Source organism: Hippocampus bargibanti, linkage group LG22 (assembly GCF_051943395.1).
Source record: "Hippocampus bargibanti isolate YZ-2025 linkage group LG22, ASM5194339v1, whole genome shotgun sequence".
Lineage (NCBI taxonomy): Eukaryota > Metazoa > Chordata > Actinopteri > Syngnathiformes > Syngnathidae > Hippocampus > Hippocampus bargibanti.
Genome location: NC_142755.1, coordinates 7,419,351 through 7,436,483, shown reverse-complemented (window position 1 = coordinate 7,436,483; position 17,133 = coordinate 7,419,351). Strand labels below are relative to the sequence as shown.

The 17,133-nt window shown below is 42.9% G+C and overlaps 2 protein-coding genes across 2 annotated transcripts; both read left to right on the top strand.

The window, feature by feature from the left end:
- The first annotated feature begins 60 nt into the window (after positions 1–60).
- On the top strand, positions 61–13,263 carry cry1a (cryptochrome circadian regulator 1a). The gene is made up of 12 exons (XM_088989153.1): positions 61–924; positions 4,185–4,293; positions 4,415–4,557; positions 5,482–5,666; positions 5,742–5,830; positions 7,150–7,290; positions 8,455–8,766; positions 10,292–10,646; positions 10,765–10,890; positions 10,977–11,078; positions 11,162–11,227; positions 12,457–13,263. Exons 1-12 carry the CDS (start codon positions 767–769, stop codon positions 12,549–12,551), a joined length of 1,881 nt encoding a protein of 626 aa, XP_088845279.1. The 5' UTR covers positions 61–766; the 3' UTR covers positions 12,552–13,263.
- Positions 13,264–15,321: 2,058 nt separating this feature from the next.
- On the top strand, positions 15,322–16,797 carry tnnt2c (troponin T2c, cardiac). Its single transcript, XM_088989156.1, has one exon. It carries the CDS (start codon positions 15,425–15,427, stop codon positions 16,214–16,216), a length of 792 nt encoding a protein of 263 aa, XP_088845282.1. The 5' UTR covers positions 15,322–15,424; the 3' UTR covers positions 16,217–16,797.
- The last annotated feature ends 336 nt before the right edge of the window (positions 16,798–17,133 follow it).

Here is a 17,133-nt window from a genome sequence, read left to right as displayed (position 1 = left end):
TTTGGGGCGACTCGGACCAATCGCAGGTCGCGCAGGTTAAGGCGTCATCAAGAGGGCGGGACTAAGGCAGAAGGTGCGGCGCGACGACCGAGTTGACGTTTGTGTACGTTACGGAGGGAGTTTAGGCGTAAAAAGAGCCAAAACACTTGTCCAGGCGCGACGGATACGAGCCACAAAGATCTAGGAGACATTTTAAAAGAGATAAGTGTCCATTTGCGTTGTGATCGGTCGTCGTTTTTGAATTAATCGCGTATTGTGTATTTACATAACCATCTTCTCCCTTGTTGTGGCGGGGACATTGCGATCGAATAGCAAACCCGGTAACGGAATCTTTTGTCGCAACTTTAGGCAATTTAATGTTGTTTGGGTGCAAATACGCGTGAAAATAATTTGAATAGGTGGAATTTTGCTTATTTTTTTCAACGTTTTCGAAAAACAAGTTATACAACGAGGCTGCCTTTTTTGCTCGCCGCGCAGGTCCTAAGGCCCGCCGGTTGGCTGTCACGTTGCCGTGGAGGTTCTTCAGGGCCAAATGGTTCAGATTCTGACACGTTTTAAATTCTTTGTCACCATGGAAAAGGTTTTATTAGAGCAAGGTTAACCATTCCACACCTTGGCCACCGTATTTACATAATTTAAAACAAAAACAGATTGAGGTTTGCTCTTCGTGATTACCGCGCCTGGATTTGTGTTTGAGTAAATAAGACCTATTAAGAAGATCAGTCGAAGGCCATTTCCATTCTTGAGGCTTCCATCCATTTGAGTGATGGTCGTGAATACCATCCACTGGTTCAGGAAGGGCTTGCGGCTCCACGACAACCCGTCCCTCAAGGAGTCTTTGCTGGGGGCCGACACCGTCCGCTGCATCTACATCCTCGACCCCTGGTTTGCAGGTTCTTCCAACGTTGGCATCAACAGGTGGAGGTAAGCGCACCGTAAACTCACCAATGTCACATACACTCTCTTGGGTTAGGACGCTTACAATGCACATGTGCGAAAACATTGAGCAAATAACGTTATGGAATAATCATAATCATAATACATTTCATTTATAAGCGCCTTTCAAAACTCAAGGTCACTTTACAGTCACAGGATATTTTTTTTTTGTGGGTGAGCAGCGGCAGCCAGTTTTCACTTCGAAAGTAACTCAAAGAGCTAGACGGCTAGCTAGCTAGTGTAAAGCGAATAAATAGCTAAGAGATAGACAGCTAACAGCCAGCCACATAGACAGCTAATAGCTAGCGAGCAAGCTAATGGACAGCTAATAAAAAGCTTGCATGTATTGCATTGTATTTTGGAATAATTGGCAAGTATTCATAGCATCGCTGCACATAGTTTTTACCCATAAAAGTCAAATGAAACGCAATAATGTATAAAATCTAGAAGGAAATGCAAAAGTGTTGAACTTAAAAGTTAAATACAACTGAATGGCTCTTGAACTAAGTGGAGCCTCTCAGCCAATTTTATTTAGAATAAAATTCAGATGACCATTGGCCAGCCAATTAACTCATTCACTGCCATTCACAAATGTATTCAGGAATTGAAAATGTGACCGCCATTCCTGAACTTGTTCGGGTTTTTCTTTGGGTGCCGATAAACCGCTGGCCGTCCCTCTGGCAGTTTTTTTTTCCTACCACGAGGGCCCCTTTTTTCCATGTTAGCACTTTGTTTTAGCTTCAGCTGTTTGTTAAAGCGCCATATAAACCAATATGTATGTACTGCATTGTATTTTGGACATCCGCCCCCATTTCAAGCTCAGATAACTCCAGAGCCATATAACTCATTCACTGCTATTCATGAATTTATTCGGGAATTGTAAATATGACGTAAAGCGCCATTCCCGAATTTGTTTGGGTTTGTTTTTTTTTTTCTTCATGCTTGGGTGCCAATAAAGCACTGGTCAGACCTCTGGCTATGTTTTTTTTCCCTTTCACAAGGGAGCATCATTCCCCTTTTTTCCATGTTCGAGCTTTGATCCAGCTTTAGCTGTTGTTAAAGCGCTACATAAACCAATATACAGGTAACATCCGACTTACGACCACCCGTACTTACGACCACAACCTCCAGACCCTATTTTTAACATTTTAAGAGGGAAGTTTTGCGAGCCATTTAGCCTCTGAGTCTCTATTCAACATTTTGAATGGATTTCGACTTACGACCATTTTGACTTACAACCATTTGGTCGGAACGGAACTCGGTCGTAAGTCGGATGTTACCTGGATATATATTGAATTGTATTTTGGATATCCTCCCTCATTTCAAGCTCAGATAATAACTCCAGACCCATATAACTTAGGAATTAACTCTTTTTTTCCCCGATGAAATAAGAGCGACTAAGGTATCTAATGCTGTGTTGTATGTTTACATTGTCCTGAAACTCAATATTGTGTGGGTCCTGGAATTTGAGTGATAATGACAAAAACCCTGGCACTGGAGTGGACGTGTTTTTGCAAATGTCTGGGAGTGAATGAGTTAACGTTTATATTTAATACCTTGAAGCGCGAAAGTGAGCGGCCGAGTTGATTGAATGTATAAATGTTCAGGTTAAGTGGGGATGGTATCGCGGTGCTCATCAACGTTGGTTACGCAACTCCTGACGCAGACGCCTTTTGTCATGCGTGAATCGAAATCCTCGACTCGCTGCGTGAGACGAAATGTGATTGTAGATCTCAGCGAGTGCACACTCAAGGTGAACCCCCAGTTGTGCCCGTGTTACATAAAATGGGTCAGTGTGTTACTAGACAGCCCTCCCCGCCCCAAATTCCTACTTTTCCTTGACTCTTTGTGACCGGATTACACACTGAAACCCTCCTGAGATGCCCCAAATATCCCACCAGAGCAGCGTAAGGGAGAACGCTCATCCCGACAAAGCTAATCATAACGAACTTTTCCATAATATCCTACTAAAGAGTGCACCAAAGTGGTTTTAAGTCTGGAAAGAAACTCTTTTGACTCGTTCACCGCCCGACATGTGCAAAAATGTGTTCACTCCAGTGCCAGGGTTTTTGTCATTGTCACACGAATTCCTGGACCCACAGAATGTTGACTTTTAGGTCGAATTAAACATTCAATGCAGCGTAAGAAATCTTAGACTCTTCTTTCATCAGAAAAAAGAGTTAATTCCTAAATTATCTGTATCTGGACTTATATGAGCTTGAAATGAGGGCAGCTGTCCAAAATTCAATGCAATGTATACATATTGGTTTATACAGCGCTTTAACAACAGCTGATGCTGGAGCAAAGTGCTAACATGGAGAAAAACAAGGGATATGCCGCAACCTTGTGGAAGGGAAAAACATTGCCAGAAGTCTGGCCAGCACTTTATCGGCACCCAAACAAGAAAAAAACAAAACCAAACAAATTCGGGAATGGCGCTCTACTATGTAGCTAGCTAGCTAGCTATTAGCTATCTACAGTATTAACTGGGAAGCTGGCTAGTAATCTATTGGCTAGCTAGCTAGCTAGCTTTCTAACTAGCTAGCTGGCTTCACTCAACCCGGAAGTAACTCAAATAGATAGAAAGCTAGCTAGCCAGCCAGCTAGTACATTTCATTTCAGCCCCTTTCCCGTCGTAATTTTCGTACTCTGGCTGCTAGAAAAAAAAAACATTTTAGACAAATATGAAGGCATCAAAAAAAAAACTACCTTTCGGTGTTCTGGGTGACCTTAGAAGGCTCCACGTTGGGTTTCTCCCATTCCATCTGCTGGCTTATAGGTAGTCAATAGATAGCTAGCCAGATAGCAAGCTAACTGCTAGTTAATTGATAGCTAGCTAGATAGATAGCTAAACAATAGCTTGATATATGGCCAGCTAGTTAGTTAAATAGCTAATAGACAGCAAATAGCTAGCTAACAGCCAGCTAATAACTAGCTAGCTAATAGCTTGCTATATAATTAATATATATAGCTAGCTATATAGTTATATAGTTAATAGATAGCACTGCAAACCCAAGTGAGAGGCTTTCACCTTCCGAACTTTAGTTGCCGTGGCAACAGCACGGGAAACTCCGTATTAGTGCCGCTTACTGTCCGTGCTTTTGTGTGTGTGTGTGTGGTGGGTAAAAATGTGTGTTTTTCTGACCACCTACACAAGCCCAACATACGAGTGGATGCGCTTCTCATATTTTGTACATTGACGAGAAATGTTGCAAATTGATCTTTCTTTCCTCTTTGCCCTCGGGCAGATTCCTACTGCAGAGTCTGGAAGACCTGGACTCGAACCTGCGCAAGCTCAATTCCCGTCTGTTCGTGATCCGGGGCCAGCCTACCGATGTCTTTCCAAGACTCTTCAAGGTTGGGATCTCTGCATGACGTCTGAAGTCTTTTTGTTGAAGTAGAATGTGACTTTTGGTTGGGTTAGTTAGCTACGTACTAGCTAGCCAGGTTAGCTGATTGCTGTCGTTTTGTTCTCCAGGAGTGGAACATCTCCCGTCTGTCTTACGAGTACGACTCGGAGCCCTTCGGGAAGGAGCGCGATGCCGCCATCAAGAAGTTGGCCTCAGAGGCCGGCGTGGAGGTGACGGTGCGCATCTCGCACACCCTCTATGATCTTGACAAGTAAGGAAATCACCCCCCCCCCCCCCACTACAATGATACCTCGGTTTACGAACCCTTGCCTTACGAACTTTTTGGTTTACGAATGTTAAATGTATGGAAATTTTACCTTGGCATACGAACCTTAGCTTGTTATACGAACTTTTTTCGTACACGGAGCTGCCTCAATGAGTGATGTGTCGTTCGCGAACGAGCCCGTTCTTCTAACAACAAAATGGCAGCCGACTGTTTTTGACGTCTATTCCCCGCCCCCAGTCTTCGGTTAAAGCCACGTGATTGGTCAAGAACGCAGCAGTGAGGGGAGGTGGTTTAATCATGTAAGAGACAGGCAGACAACTGAGAGGTTCAACTTTGAAAGTTCAAAGGCAGAGTGTAGACTGCAAGATTAAAATATCATATCAATCAGCCTCCACAAACAACCCGCACAAGCCATCTGTACACTTGATGCAAAAAGCTAACAACCCAGTTAAACAGAACACAATTGATGAGGAACTAGGTAAAATTATCGCAGAGAAAGCACCTATAAGAGATCATTCCTCAAGGTGGTGAAAGAAGAAGGCTCCGTTCCTCATCAAGTGTTTAATGCTGATGAAACCGGCCACTCCTTTCCATCACAAAGGTCAATAAAATGACTTTATTATACAGTATAGTTTATTTCTTTAATTATAATACCACAGCAGATTTATTATACATGAAATAAGGCATATTTTGTGTAGTTTTAAGGCTTATTTAATAGAAAATTATGTTTTATGGGGACCTGGGAACGAATTATTCTCATTTTAATAGTTTCCTATGGCAAATTAATTTTTGGGATACACACTTTTTGCCTTACACACTCTGTCTGGGAACCAATTAAGTTCGTAAGCCAAGGTATCACGGTATCACGACCACCTCCCGCCGCCGCTGAACTCAACTTTGCACCTCCAGGATCATCGAGTTGAACGGCGGTCAGTCGCCACTCACCTACAAGCGCTTCCAGACCCTCATCAGCCGCATGGACGCCGTGGAGGTACCGGCCGAGTTCATCACGGCCGAGGTGATGGGGAAATGCAGCACGCCGCTCTCGGACGACCATGACGACAAATTCGGGGTGCCGTCCCTGGAGGAGCTTGGTAAGTACCGTGGAAGAGAGGACGCGTCGACGTCAGGAATACCAGACGGAGGAACATTTGATGTTTCTTTCGCAGGTTTCGACACGGAAGGCTTGTCGTCGGCCGTGTGGCCAGGGGGCGAGTCCGAAGCCCTCACGAGACTTGAGAGGCACCTGGAGAGAAAGGTTTGTTACATTAACAAGATCAAAGCGCTGTATTTTGCAAAGGCGCACCCCCAATGAATGGTGTACAGTAAAGTCTCGTTATATCGATATTCAAGGGAGTCCGAAAAAATATCGATATAACCGGGACTATCGATATATCCGACCCTGTTTGCATGTAATTTTCTCCGTGCGTGCATAGAAATAGTATCGATATAACCGGGACTATCGATCAGAATCAGAATCAGAATCAGAATCATCTTTATTGCCAAGTATGTAGAACACACAAGGAATTTGTTTCCGGTAGAACACGCTGCACTAGTATCGTTGTCAAAAAAACTGCTAAGTGGCACTATACAGTTCCATAGACTTTACTGTATTTTCAAACATTTTCCATATTTTAGGCTATAGGTTTTCCAAATATAATATTGAAATACATAAAAGTTTTCCATATACAGTGAGACCTCAACTTACAAACAGCTTATCTTACAAACTTTTCGTTTTACAAACGTCAAATTTCTGAAAATTAAACCTTATAATAAGCACTATTTTCATAATACACACCCACCACGGCTGGCGGAGTGATCTTCGGCGGAAGCACGCGACTGAACAGCACCAGAGGTTAAGTTAGCAACAGTCCTTATGGAAGGTGACTCTCCTTCCATAAGCCATCAACGACCATCAAAAAGCTCAATAAAACTTTATTTTACAGCACAGTTTATTTCTTTAATTACAGTCCTCATGTAAAGCGCCTCTCTTTCCAAACAGCAATTCGACCTCCAACGCCATTCCATCGAGCCATAAATGACCATCACAAATGTAAATAAAGTGACTTTATGATACAATGCAGTGTATTTCTTTCATTACAATACAATAGCACATTTAGTATACATAGAAGAAGGTATGTTGTGTGTAGTTTTAAGGCTTATTTAGTTGAAAAGTATATTTTATGGAAACCCGGGAACGGATTATTCCCATTTTAATGGTTTCCTATGGGATTTTTTTTAGATACACACTTTTCGCCTTACACACTCTGTCTGGGAACCAATTAAGTTCGTAAGTTGAGCTCTCAGGTACAGTGAGACCTCAGCTTACAAACTTAATTGGTTCCCATAAAGTGTGTGTGTGAGGCGAAAAGTCAGAATCAGAATACCTTTATTCGTCCCACAATGGGGAAATTTGCACACACCGTGGCGCTGTGTGGTTTGGTTCGTCCGCCGAAAATAAGGCTCAGGGTCATCTCTTGAAGAAAATCAAGACTTTTGGGTGGGGCTTATACACCGGGAAATACAATACATTTAATGCTCATGTCCTGATCCTGGTTTCCTCTCTTTGCCACGCAGGCCTGGGTGGCCAACTTTGAGCGTCCTCGCATGAACGCCAACTCACTCCTCGCTAGCCCAACCGGCCTCAGCCCGTACCTGCGATTCGGATGTCTCTCCTGTCGCCTCTTCTACTTTAAACTCACCGACCTCTACAGGAAGGTACGGATAAAGTGCATCCACTTCCGAGTTTAATCGACTGTACAGACGCTCCCCAACTTACGAACGAGATAGGTTCCGAACTGTTGTTCGTAAGTTGATTCAGTGCTATATTTTGTATGGAATGTATGTTTCAGGCTTATGTAAGTATGTTTAAGGTTTATATAAATATGTTTAAGTAACCTTTGTAGTGAAAGATAAACATTTAATAAAATATACGCTCTATTAAGATATGTATAACTGGAGAGAATACTACATATTTTAGTACAAAAATGTTCGTATGTACCGTTGTTCATAACTCGAATGTTCGTAAGTAGGGAAGCGTCTGTATTTTGTATGGAATGTATTTTTAAAGTTTATATCATGATGTTTAAGGTTTACATACGTTTAAGGCTTGCATCAGTAACCTGTATTGGTTTGTACTGAAAAATAAACATTTTACATTATAACATCAAAAAATATATGCTCTATAGAGATACGTATGTACAACAACTGGAGAGAATGCAACATATGTTTCTCCAAAAATGTTCGTATGTACCGTTGTTCGCAACTCGAATGATCGTAAGTACGGCAACGCCTGTACTCCAGTCAGGAAAAATGACAAAAATAACAAACTGTTTACTTACAGCAAAAATGATCTTCATTTTGTATAGAAAGTATATTTCAGGCTTATGTATGTTTAAGGTTTATATAAGTATGTTTATAAGGCTTATATAAGTAACCTGTATTGGTTTGTACTGAAAACTAAACATTGAATAAAATATATGGTTTATCAAGATATGTCTTTTCCATGAACTGATACATTTGTAACCTGGCCAATGAGCTCTTCCTGTGAAGGGGTTTCAAGTTGTAAATTACTTCTGTGATAAAAGAAGTTTCCCAAGTTGTAAATTCTGTCCAAGGCCAGATCTGCTCGATGAAGATGCATGGCCATCTGCGCCTTTCCTGTTTGGTTGGCCAGCTAAGCATGAAGCGTTTAAATATGATAACTTCTTATTCTGTCTTATCTCTATCAGCACCGTTGTTCGTAACTTGAATGTTCGTAAGTAGGGGAGCGCCTGTACTCCAATCGAGTAAACTGAACAAAATAAGTGACAAATGGTTGACTTTGAGCCAAAATGTTCTTCATTTTGTCATGACTGTGTCAATGTGTCCGTTGAACCCAAGGTGAAGAAAAACAGCTCGCCGCCACTGTCGCTGTACGGCCAGCTGCTGTGGCGCGAGTTCTTCTACACGGCGGCCACCAACAACCCGTGCTTCGACAAGATGGAGAGCAACCCCATCTGCGTGCAGATCCCCTGGGACCGCAACGCCGAAGCGCTGGCCAAGTGGGCCGAGGGGCGCACCGGCTTCCCCTGGATCGACGCCATCATGACGCAGCTGCGCCAGGAGGGTTGGATCCACCACCTGGCCCGGCACGCCGTGGCCTGCTTCCTGACCCGTGGAGACTTGTGGATCAGCTGGGAGGAGGGCATGAAGGTAGGTGGACGGTTTAGGCCCGTGGGGGGCCACTTCCTCATGCCCACTAGTGATTTTGTTGCCCAACTTAGAAGCTCCTACGCGAGAAGGAGTGATTATTAGCTAACTCGTAGCTAGCTACCAACCTTTCTATCCATTTGAGTTTCTTCCGGATGGAGTGCTTATTAGCTAACTCTTAGCTAGCAAGATAGCTTTCTGTCTATTTGAGTTACTTCCGGGTGGAGTGATTATTAGCTAACTCGTAGCTAGCTACCAAGCTTTCTATCAATTTGAGTTTCTTCCGGATGCAGTGATTATTAGCTAACTCTTAGCTATCTAGCTAGCTTTCTATCTATTTGAGTTACTTCCGGGTGGAGTGATTATTACTATGTATTTGAGTTACTTCCGGGTGTAGTGATTAGTAGTTAACTATTAGCTAGCTAGTTAGCTTACTATCTATTTGAGTTACTTCCAGGTTGAGTGATTTATTATCTAACTCTTAGCTAGCTAGCTAGCTTTCTATCTATTTGAGTTACTTCTGGGTGGAGTGATTATTTGCTAACCCTTAGCAATCTAGCTAGCTTTCTATCTATTTGAGTTACTTCCGGGTTGAGTGATTATTAGATAACTCTTAGCTAGCTAGCTAGCTTTCTATCTATTTGAGTTCCTTCCGGGTGGAGTGATTACTAGCTAACTCTTAGCTAGCTAGCTAGCTTTCTATCCATTTGAATTACTTCCGGGTGGAGTGATTACTAGCTAACTCTTAGCTAGCTAGCTAGCTAGCTTTCTATCTATTTGAGTTACTTCTGGGTGGAGTGATTATTAGCTAACTCTTAGCTAGCTAGCTTTCTATCTATTTGAGTTACTTCTGGGTGGAGTGATTATTAGCTAACTCTTAGCTAGCTAGCTTTCTATCTATTTGAGTTACTTCTGGGTGGAGTGATTATTCGCTAACTCGTAGTTAGCTAGCTAGCCAGCTTTCTATCTATTTGAGTTACTTCCGGGTTGAGTGAACGCTGGCGCGTGTGGCTGCTGCTGATGACTCACAGAAAAACTTTATCCTGTGACTGAAAAGTGACCTTGAGAGTTTTGAAAGGTGCTTAGAAATGAAATGGATTATTCTTCTTCTTATTATTATTATTATTGTCATTATTATTACAGTAAAGTCTCGTTATATCGATAGTACTGCTTATTACGATACTATTTCTATGAACGCAAGTTTACATGCCGCAGGATCGGATATACAGTAAAGTCTCGTTATATCGATATCGGATATATCGATAGTCCCGGTTATATCGATACTATTTCTATGCACGCACGGAGAAAATTACATGCAAACAGGGTCGGATATATCGATAGTCCCGGTTATATCGATATTTTTTCGGACTCCCTTGAATATCGATATAACAAGACTTTACTGTATCGATAGTCCGGTTATATCGATATTTTTTCCGATATAACGAGACTTTACTGTATTATTAAAGATGGCGGATGGCCGTTGCGTGTGGGGCAATTTTGCTAACTTGTTTTGTTTGATGGCACACAGGTGTTTGAGGAGCTGCTTCTGGATGCCGATTGGAGCGTGAACGCCGGCAGCTGGATGTGGCTCTCTTGCAGCTCTTTCTTCCAGCAGTTCTTCCACTGCTACTGCCCCGTGGTGTTCGGCCGGCGCACCGACCCAAACGGCGACTACATCCGCCGCTACTTGCCCGTTTTGCGGGGATTCCCAGCCAAGTACATCTACGATCCGTGGAACGCGCCGGAGGCGGTGCAGAAGGCGGCGCGCTGCATCGTTGGCGTGCACTACCCCAAGCCTATGGTGCACCACGCCGAGGCCAGCCGGCTAAATATTGAGCGCATGAAGCAGATCTACCAGCAGCTGTCCTGCTACAGGGGCCTTGGTAAGAAATGCAAAATGCTGTTGAAATCAAAATTGGAATCATCTTTATTGCCAAGTATGTAGAACACATAAGGAATTTGATCACCAAGCTTATTTTTGGTATCTGCATGATCCCATAGGTCTCCTGGCCTCCGTTCCCTCCTCATCCAACGCAAACAATAAGCCATCATCAGAGGTCATTGGATATTCTGTCGAAGCTACTCGTGACGCCGCCGCCGCTGCTGCGACCGCTGCTACGTCTTCCGGCAAGTCATCTTTTTCCTCCTTAGAAACTTTCATCACTATTTTGCAAAAGTAACAAGGTCTGACGTCTTCTATTTTGTGCCTGCAGGCTATCCCATGCCGGGACAAACCCAGGCTGACTGGCAGACGGGCAATGTCATGATATACCAGCTCGGGGATTCCCAAGGCGGCGTGGGCGCCCACCAGCAAGGTAAAAGACAAATGCGACAATACTATTCGGAAAATGTCGTTGCGAGTTGTAGTGCTTCACGCTGCTTTGATTTTTTTTTCCAGGCTACGTCAGCTCCAGCATGATGTGCTACCCTCAAGGCAGCCGCCAAAGTCCCACGCTTCACAAAGGTCACTTTTCATTTTAAATTCCAAATTACATTATTTCAAACCGAGAAACACTTTAAGGCAAAAATTAGTGCATCCAAAAGATAGGCTGCCAAATGAAAAACAAAGTAATGTAGTTTATTCAGTACATTGTAAAAATGAAAATTGTAAAGAGCAATACATTGGGGAGACTAAACACATTCTCATAGAAAAAAGACTTTATCAACATGGCAGGGATAATACTAGTGGGCCTCAATCGGCAGTACATATGCACATAAGTGCTAGCAACTACTCATTTGATGACAATGAGGTTAAAATCTTAGCGAAGGAAAATAGATGCTTTGAAAGGGGAGTAAAAGAAGCTATTTTCATAAAACAGCAACACCCTTCACTCAACCGCCATGGTGGGGTGAGGTTCAATTTGGATCGTTCGTACAACAGACTGCTTAGGCAACATAGGCTTAGTACTTCTGATGAGGTGATACCGGAGCAAATGGGGCACTCAGGCCAATCGTAGATCTCATACTCAGTCAGGACAATAGAAGTAATCAGTGCAGCCGCAGGGAGGAGTCCTCTGCTCCCCCCGACCTGAGAGCAGGAACCAATCATAGCAGAGTCCGGCACCGCCACGTCTGGACAGTAGGGGTATATACAGTAAAGTCCCGTTATATCGATAACGGATATATCGATAGTCCCGGTTATATCGATACTATTTCTATGCACGCATGGAGAAAATTACATGCGCGCAGGGTCGGATATATCGATAGTCCCGGTTATATCGATATTTTTTTGGACACCCTTGAATATCGATATAACGAGACTTTACTGTATATATATATATATATATATATATATATATATCGGGCCGAAACTACCAGCAAGACTTTAGTTCGCTGACGAAGCATCTTGGATAAGAAACGAAACGTCCGACACCTTCAAAGAAGTACAGATGATGGCTGAAGAAACCTTTTCATCCATTTTAAATCGAGTATAAGATAAAAGTACAATGCAACAAGGACTGGGATGAGTATAATGTCATAAAATAAAGATCAAGCTGAAGTTTTCAAAAAATGTCGAAATCAGTTATAATCAAAAAGAAAGGATCACATTTCACATTATCATTGTAACATGAAGTCATTGGAACATCATTCACAGTTTGAACAGAAAAGTTAAACCCCGTACTGTAATCGCTTTCTGTTCTGTTCTGTTCTATTCTATTATTACTTTTGTAATTTTGTATTTTGTCTTCTTAGGGTTGGAGCATCATTCCAGCAGCGCTCCGATGAGCAGCAAGCGTCACTGCGAGGATTCTGGAAATGGCAAAAGCTCCAAAGTCCAGAGACACTAATCACAGGAGAGATCAAAAAGAAGAGAAAAAAAAAACAATTACTATATCCATCAAGTTTGTCATTTTGTTCTCTCCGCTTTTACGCGCCGCCATGAATTTACAACACTCACATTTCTTTTGTGTCTTTTGGATCGCCATCACCTGTTATGAAGTAATCAAATATCTTATTAGAAATGCTGACATCCCGGGAGAATGGCGCACTAGTTCTTCTTCGGAAGGGTGATTGCAATGGAGGCCGTCGTGTATGTGTGTATATGAAGAATTTTCCTAAAATTTAACTCGCATACAACTTGTACATATTTGACTATTGTATGCGCATTCTTGATCTTTGTGTAGTGTCATAGATCCATTATATATATTTTTGATATGATACCAGACTTATGAGTGGATGTTTCTTTTGGGGGATTGTTTTTCCTCCCCAAAAATTAACTAAAAAGGTCTCCATTAAACGCGAAAAAAAAAGTATCACGAAAATCTTGCTGTCTCATTCATTTCCTCCTGTTTGAGCCTATTTAACAACAGTGTTTCACTGCTGGTTGTCTGTTTTTTCCCATTGTAGATGCAATATCACTTTGACCTTTTATGGATTATTACACACAATTCATATCCTTGTTCCCCTCGCCTCACCGAACCACTAGTGTGTGACCCCTGACCCAAAAATGCAAACAACTGTTTCTAAATGTGCTTGTTTTATTAAAATGGCTTAAATGTACTTGAGTTGCACTCTTTTTATTATTAAAATAAACCCGGAGCAAAACATGTTTTATTTACACTTGCTATAATTACATTTTATTCCTGGATATTAAAAAAGATTAGGTTTCACGCTAGGTATAGTGTTAAACATTGAATTTCATGAGGTTTTCAGACAAACCGATGGCACGTTCTCTATAAAATCGACTTATTCCGATTGAGTCGACATTTTTTTCCCCTCGAAGACGTAACGAACCGCCATTTTGTTCAATCCGCTTGACTTGATCATGAACGAATCGGACATTAAGCACCCTCAGGCAAGCCAACGCAAGAAATTACATACAATTTGACTTAGATCGTATTCCTAGCGTGTACATGTATGTCTTTATGTTCATCAATCGTAGAAATGTTGTTAGCAAATTATATTTTTAAACATAGAACTGCAATTCAGCTTGGCTCAATATAAGTTTACTGTATTTGGTTAGCAATGCTAGCTGAACGAGCTACTTATTAGAGTTTCGACAAACACGATGAAAACTGACGAAAACGGTCACACAATGCGCCTTTTTGTTGGTACATTTGCTATGTTATAAATTGACGAAATCAGGCGAAAAACAAGGAATGCTATATTTTAACTCAGTCACCGAATGCTAATGCTCGCTAACTCCCCCATGTACTTCCGGTGCAAAACGCTATCTTTTTTTGGTAATTCAATGAATACTTGAATATAAGATGTTGTTTATATAAGGCCCCATTTTCCTTTCTTTTTTTCTAGCTCAACAAAGCAGCAAACGTGTACATCGTTTGGAGTCACTTATGTTACATTGTGATGGGTAAGTCGTGTATTTTTTTGTGGGTTGGGGGACATGTCATTTTGGATCCCCACGCTTGCCTAACTATTATGAAGTTCAGTGTTCAAATATCAACGTTTGTCTTCTTGGCAGATGGGGAGATTACTATTTCAGCTCCCCAGCCTCAAGCAAAAGAACGTATGTTTTATGTTTCACGATAAACTATAAAAGACTGTGCTGCACTACACCATAGTGACCGGTAGAGGTCATCAAGTTACTTTAACAGCATTGTATATTTTGAAGAATGTACATACCAAATTGCAGTTTTCCCTTAAAATACATTTAAATCTCGATTTTATGCAGAGCCGCCCTTAAAAAAATTGTGTTCCCAAGCACAATTTTAGTACTGATAGTACATCAGCAATTACATACATTGAAATGATTTTATTCAAAATGATAAGCTTACGCTCACCAATAAATTGATTATTTTTTTTCTATATACGTCCAAGCAATGCAAGAGGAATGGACAAGGTCGTCAATCACACAGGAGGTTGTTCACCTTGGCGTGCTTGGAGCACCTGTTGTGCTCATTTTGCACCGGTGCGTGTTTGCTCAACAGGCAGTCCCCGCCTGGTGTCCGGCTTTTCCCTGTGGCATCGTAAGGCCATGTTAGCTTATTTTTATGTGGGGATTTCGAGCCGGCCTGAAACTCAACCCAAGCCGAATGAATTCTGTTGGCTAGAAGAAAGCGCAGAGGGACCATTATAATTGGGATTCCCGGATGCCAGAAAGAGAGAGCACCTGTCCCTGCTGTCACTTGGCAAGCTCGTTCATCCCAAAGGGGTCATTTGTTCTTTTCCACAAATAACTCCAAGACTTGGGAAGACCTTCCTTCACGTCACTATTTAAATGTCGACGCGCAGGAGCAATTTATTGCGGTAATCCACAGCGCCGAGAGCCTGGGAAAAGCGGCAAGGTTTTAATTACATTCCAAAGCTGAGACGGAGACATGCAAACGATGACTGATGGATGGGTAGATTCGTCGATGGATGAATGAATGAAAAGTCACGGATAGATGAAATGAACTAAGGCTAACCCCTCTGCGAACCTGTGCAGTGCATCTGTTGTGCCTCCGAAATAGTCTCATCCTTGCCTTACAAAGGAATGAGAGACGCCGCGGGATCGCGAGGGGGTCTTTGGGGGGTGGGGGGGGGGTTGACTGAAATACACAGAGAAAATAGATGCTCCCATCTGTCTTTTAATCTTTCCTGTGGAAAATTTGGTGTGTCACATGATCCCAGCAAAGCAATAAAAGAGTCAAACCAGCGCAAGCCCGAGGTCAGTCTTCAGATATCAACCCATCTTGGTGGTCTGTCAGCTTCCTGGAAAGACATGTCGGACACTGAGGAGAGCCTGAAGGAGCAGGAGGAATATGATCAGGATGAGGAGGACGAGGAAGAAGAGGTGGAGCAGAGTGAGAAAAAGGCACACGAGGAAGAATCCAAACCTCGACCTAAGACCACATACGTGCCCAACATCGCCCCACCCAAGCTACCGGAGGGTGAGAAGGTTGATTTTGACGACCTTCACCGCAAGCGCGTGGAGAAAGACTTCAATGACCTGCAGGGCCTCATCGAGTTGCACTTCTCCAACCGACAAAAGGAGGAGGAGGATCTGGTAGCCTTACGCAACCGCATCGAACGGCGACGCTCGGACCGGGCCGAACAGCAACGGGAGCGCGCCGAGCAAGAGCGTGAACGTCAGGCCCGGTTGACGGAGGAGCGAATGCGGCGGGAGGAAGAAACGGCCAAGCTGCGTGCTGAGGAGGAGGCCAAGAAGAAGAAGATGTTCACCAACAAGTCATTTGGCGGATACTTACAGAAGGCGGACCAGAAGAAGGGCAAGAAGCTGACGGCGCGGGAGGAGAAGAAGAAAGCGCTGCTGGAGCGCCGTAAACCGCTCAATATCGACCACCTCAATCGGGACAAGCTGGCCGAGAAGGCGCAAGAACTCTGTGAGTGGCTGTACCGGCTTCACGCCGAGAAGTTTGAGCTCGCCGAGAAGCTCAAGCGGCAGAAGTATGACATATATGTGCTGCGTAACCGCGTCAGTGACCACCAGCGAGGATCCAAGGCATCCAAGACCCCACGTGGCGCTAAGGGAAAGTCCGGATCCTGGAAGTGAGCGCGTGGGGGAAAAAAACAGACTTATTTTTAGCCAGCGGCTCTTCTAATTGTTCACTTTAAAAAATATTCAACCTTGTTTTATGGCATGCCCCTGATGCAAATGATTATGGTTTCGTAGTGCATGGTTAGAATCACATTTGACAAAATATTTGTCTTGAATTGTCCATTATTTTAGTAATTTTAGGCATCTCGCTCTTTTCGCAATGCTTTTAAATGTTGTGCTTTTTAATGATGAAATGCAATTAAAAAGAATGTAGCTGCCCTACATTGCCTATTCCACAAATTTGTTAGTTACCTTTTGTGAAAAAAAGCTGTGCAAATGGCACAATCTTCAAACTGAACGGTTCTCGGACATGACATCGGATGTTAACGCCCTCATTCAGTGTTATTCAGAGCCTGTAACGGATGAGGACCTCAATGAGATGATGTTGCCGAATGATGGGAAAAAGGAGGAGGCCCAAGAAGATGAGGAAGCCGGAGAGTGTGGCCTTAAAATCCGGAACTTGCAAAGACTGTTCTGCACGAAATCAGAAGCAAATTGCACAATAAATTGATGACAACATGGTCAGATCTGTCGATTTCAGTCATTGGGTTAAGGGGATCATGGAACCAAGACTGATACATCTTTGCCAAAAGGAAAAAACATCAGCAGCAAAGACCTCACTTGTCGTAAATCATTATCCGAGCCTTCTGTAGGACCCTTGACACCTTCTGAAACTTAACTTGTGATGTCAGAGATGTTTGATCGGACACTGTGAAGAAATTCTCAAACACAGGAAGATTGTCTGTTACTGCCGGCAGGGGATGTAGCCATCAATGACCGCCGCCCAACGTCTGCAGCCCTCTGCCAGCTATTTATTGAGAGTATATGCAAATTTAAGTGATAGATGAGTGAAACGGAGTCTTCTTGATTTG